At 40.7% G+C, this 5,004-nt stretch overlaps 1 protein-coding gene across 1 annotated transcript; it reads right to left on the bottom strand.

Annotated features, from left to right (window-relative positions):
* Nucleotides 1-2,908: 2,908 nt before the first annotated feature.
* LOC308244625 (barrier-to-autointegration factor-like) lies at nucleotides 2,909-3,612 on the bottom strand. The gene is made up of 2 exons (XM_080660768.1): nucleotides 3,591-3,612; nucleotides 2,909-3,546 (listed from the first exon to the last, which is right to left on the bottom strand). The coding sequence occupies exon 2, from the start codon at nucleotides 3,528-3,530 to the stop codon at nucleotides 3,261-3,263; it is 270 nt and encodes an 89-aa protein (XP_080516894.1). The 5' UTR covers nucleotides 3,531-3,546; nucleotides 3,591-3,612; the 3' UTR covers nucleotides 2,909-3,260.
* Nucleotides 3,613-5,004: the final 1,392 nt, after the last annotated feature.

Below are 5,004 nucleotides of genomic sequence, written 5' to 3'. Positions count from 1 at the left end.
GTGCTGTTATTACTACTACCAATAATAATACTAATCAAAATAACAGTAATGCATTTTCCATTTTTTCTCTGGCCATGCTTTATTTATTTATTTATTTACATTTTATTACATTTATTGGGGTGACATTGGTCAACATGATCATATAGGTTTTAGGTGTGGGTTTCTATGTTATAAGATCTGTAAATTTCACTGTGTGCCAACCACCCAAAGTCAAATCTTCTCCTGTCACCTTATATTAGGGTTCCCATATCCCCCACCCCCTTCCCTTTGGCAACCACCACTGCTGCTTTGTGTTCAAGAGTTTCAGTTTTATACCCCATATATGAGTGAAATCATGTGGTTTTTAGCTTTTTCTGACTGGCTCATTTCATTTAGCATAATATTCTCAAGGTCCATCCACGTTGCAAATGGTGCTATTTCATCCTTTCGTATGGCTGAGTAGTATTCCATTGTATATATGTAATTCATCTTCTTTATCCAATCATCTATCACAGGACACTTTGGTTGTTTCCATGTCTTGGCCACCGTGAATAATGCTGCAATAAACATAGGGATGCATATATCTTTGTGAATACATGGTTTCGAGTATTTCCAGTATATACTCGGGAGAGGAATTACTGGGTTGTATGGTAGCTCTATTCTTAACTTTTTGAGGAATCGCCAGACTACTTTCCAAAGTGGCTATCCCAGTCCACATTCCCACCAGCAGTGAGTGAGAGTTCCTTTTTCTTCACAACCTCTCCAACACTTGTTGTTGTTTGTCTTGGTGATAATGGTCACTCTAACAAGTGTGAGTTTTGATTTGCATTTCCCTAATTGCTACTGAAGTTGAATATCTTTTCATATACTTATTGGCTTTTCATATGTATTCCTGGGAGAGGTGTATTTTTAGGTCCTCTGCCCACTTTTTGATTGGGTTGTTTATTTGGTGTTGAGCTTTATGAGTTCTTTATATATTTTGGAAATTAAACCTTTGTCTGAGCTACTATTTCCAAATATCATCTCCCATCTGGTTGGCTGCCTCTTTGTTTTATTGTCAGTTTCTTTTGCTGTGCAGAAGCTTTTTAATTAGATCTAGTCCCATTCATTTATTTTTGCCCTTACATCACTTGGGGGTCAAGTTCATGAGATGTGCTCTACAATCAAGGTCCATAAGTTTTGGCCATGCTTTATGCCCATATATATTTGACATGGAATCATTTGTTTCATATTTATAACATGTGTATTCATCATAATTACATTAATTATGTTTTTATATGTGGAATTGTAATTGTTCACATTCACATAGTGAATAGGTAGTTGATAATAGTTGAATTTATATAGTCTTTCATAGATTCTGAATTTTTTAGTACAGAGTTACAAAGGTTTTTCCTATTCCCGTGATGTTATGATAGAAATTATATAGTAAATACTTGTATGCTTTTCTTTTTCACTATTTGTACAATTCCTGTTTTAGAATTTAGATTCCTAATTCATTTTGAACTCAGTCTTGTATCCAAGTGTGACGTGGATCCAATTTTATCTTTTCCAAATAGTTGTCCAGTTATTTTAACATCATATAGTTAAAAGTTCATCATTTTTCCTCTAACTTGAGTTGTCACTTTTAGTCTATATTAAATTCCCCTATAAAATAAGTCCATATCTAAATTTTCTATTATGTACTAACTAGAGGCCTGGTGAAAAAAATTCGTGTGGCGGGGGGGGCATGTCCCTCAGCCCAGCCTGTATCCTTTCCAATCTGGGACATCCCTCTCACAATCCAGGACTGCTGGCTCCTAACCACTCTGCCTGCCAGCCTGATAGCCCCCTAACCACTCCCCTGCCAGCCTGATTGATGCCTAACTGTTCCCCTGCTGGCCTGATTGCCCCCAACTGCCTTCCCCTGTGGGGCTGAGGGGACTGGGCGCCACCATCTTGTGGCTTTGGGTGTCGTCATCTTGTGAGGGCATGGTAGTCAATTAGCATATTCCCTCTTTATTGGCTGTGGGCACTGCCGCCTTTTGAGGGTGTGATGGTCAATTAGCATATGCCTTCTTTATTAGATAGGATGTCTATAAATATTCCAACAAATTATTATAAGGTATGAAAGTTTTATAATAAGGTTTAATATCTGGTAGACTTGTATATCAGTCAGGATTGTATCAGGGAAGCAGAACTTTTATATTCAATGTGGCAGAAATTTGACTGCATGTAACTGGGGGAGATGGGTGAAAAGACTGTAAGTCCTTTATCTTTTCATTTGATACTGAACCTTGAAGTAAAAGGGCAGGCAGTCAAGTAGAGAAGATGGATGTAAAGTGGGGAAGAACAAGGACAAATCACAACAAATTGGTAATAAACTGGAAACTGTGTTATTCTCTCACCACTTCAAAATTTTATGATGCTGGTGTCCTGCAGAAAATGTTGGCAAACTTCATCACAGACCTAAATATGCATCTAGCTCAAGAGTTGGGGGAAGATAGAGTAGCTTTTTGGCAAGCAGCTGCCCAATGCCAATGAGGTGAGCCAGCAGATAAATATCAAGATGTGTGTGCTGAAATAGCACCTGGTGCATCTTCACAGGCCTCTGATTATGAAAGCAATATGGATGCTGCATCAAATTGCACACAAAATATCTCTAGTGGCGTACCCTAACCAGAATATATAGGGAAGGAAATTTTGGAAATATAATTTAGCAGAGCCACAGGGATGTATAATAAAGCCACCACAGTACAACTCATAAACCCAGCATGCAAACAGAACTCCTAAAACCATATGCAGCTTCTATATAAAATAAGAATGGAGTTATGTTCCACCAGGCCTGATGTAACTTTCCCACATGCAACCGAAAACAAACTTACTCTTTCTCCCAAAGAAGATTCTAAAGCTCTCTTTCTTTTTTTTTTTTTTTTTTTTATTGGAAGGCCACTGACTTTATTGATTTAAAAAACTTTATATGGACAGTGACTGTGTTGCCAAAAGAAAAGCCAAATGTCATTAAACAGACCAGGGGTGAGGGTAGGGGCCAGAAATCCACTCAGAAAAGCTGCTTATTGACCTGAAACTGGCAGGGGAAAGAGAAGGGAGATGCATGCAAGAGTGAGAATTCCAAAAAAGGTGAAATGGTGAGGGGAGAGAACTCCCCCAAAGACCCGGAGGACGTTGGTGGTGAGCAGACAGCAATCGTTTCCTTTGTAGAGGACAAGGGAGTAGCCCCCACTCAGCTGCAAACTCTGGAGACTCAAGGCTGGTGTTAGGGATTGGGGGCTCCTCAGAGAGCATCACAAGAAGGCGTCCCACCACTCTCGAAGGCACCCGAAGCAGTCCCGGGACTGCTTGGCATTGGCGCCACTTGTGTCCTTTAGCCATTCCCGGAAGAGGTCTTCATCTTTCTTTAGCACCAGAAACTGGCCGAGGACCACGTAAGCCTTGTCAAAGCCCCTTTCCTCCAGCTTCTTGCCCAGGATTTCACCGATCCCCGCCAGGCTCCCCACTGGCTTTTCCCCCATGGGCTCTGCCACGAAGTCTCGGTGCTTTTGGGACGTTGTCATCTTGATCAGGATTAATCTCCTGTTTTCCAGACTGGGCCCTGCTGCGCTGCTGGCGCTCACCGGCAGTACCAGCTCCCGTAACGGCTCCCTAAAGCTCTCTTTCGCTTTTAGTTGAAGTTCATTATTTTTCTAACTGAATATCACTATTCTATAATTTAAATGCTGAGATATGAAGTTAACTCCTATAAGCATAATTCATTATAGTTGGAGGGAAAATTTGGGGAGAAGTTCTTATACATACTGTTGCGCATTTAGCTAAGTTACTCCATGATATCGGCACCTCAGCATCCATTTTGTTTGGCCAAGTGGCTTGTTGGATCTTAAACAGATATTGGTCCCATCATACAAGCACATGCCCCTACACAGAAGCCCACAGAGTCACAACTAAATGTAAATTCTCGAAATGACTTTCCCAGTAGCCCTTGTGATCAACAGTATCCCCACCTCTCAGGGTTTTCCTTTGGAATGCCCCTTAGATAAGACCCTCATGGAGCTTATAGGAAAACCCTACTCTTTTTGGTTTGAATTGATGGGTATAACTTTAGCATGGGAACCTCAAAACGCTGCACCCCTGGGCCCTAAGAGAGGTGTTTTTCCTAGGTCCTTTCTCTTGTTCTGCCGGGATCCTGCCTTAACCTCCCTGTGTAACCTCTTGAGATGTCCCACATAATTTCTTCAGAACCTGGGAGCAATAAATGTCTCCATTTCAATTTCTCTTGGGCCTTTTGTTAATCCATGGCTCACCAACCAACAACCCAGGGCTGTACTTAACAAATGTTAATTTAACAATTCTGTAATGCATACAGCCACAAGCAAATGTATTCCTATCAATACACTAGTAAGAAGAAACTACTGATAAATATTGCAGTTTTTGTTTCTGCAACTGTTTTCATAGCTAGCTGGTATTTATAGCTACCTTCTCTCACTATCCATTCTATATATCTTTGCCTTTAGAAAGCACCTCAGCTGGCTGAGCATGAGCCACACTCTGTCTGCTTCTGTCATTTTAGTTTTCTACTGACTTTAATCGTAGGACATGTGAATACTAAGTATTCCCAAAAGTTTTTCTATATAACAAACACATTCCTCATTACCCCTACTGCATAGGAGCAACCCCAGTTCTGCTTCAATTATTAAAATCAGTCACCAGTACAATAACCTGTTTCTTTCTCAGTTGACTCACTGACATGAGGAACCTGTAGTGTTTATGTGGCAGTCTCACATTTACATGAATGGAACCATCGCTATGCATTCCGGTGAAAGCAACCCTAATTTGAAATTAACAACTCTTACATTACCAGAGCCCAACATTGCAGGGGTAGGAAAATAAAAATTTTCTCAGTATGTCCAGCTTCTCAGAGTCAGCACCTGAGTGCTCACCAGTGGGACGCGGGCCCTGCATGTATAATGAAGTGTAAACTATGGACGTGTAGGCAGGAGCACCTTGGACTTGCCAGGAGAGCTTTAAAAATAC

This window comes from Plecotus auritus (assembly GCF_963455305.1).
Source record: "Plecotus auritus genome assembly, chromosome: 3".
Lineage (NCBI taxonomy): Eukaryota > Metazoa > Chordata > Mammalia > Chiroptera > Vespertilionidae > Plecotus > Plecotus auritus.
Note: the sequence above shows the minus strand (reverse complement) of the source record. Positions and strands in the feature narration are given on the sequence as shown.

What these genes read in the sequence shown, in the direction of transcription:
- LOC308244625 (XM_080660768.1), bottom strand. Translation starts at nt 3,530, where the DNA reads ATGACAACGTCCCAAAAGCACCGAGACTTCGTGGCAGAGCCCATGGGG.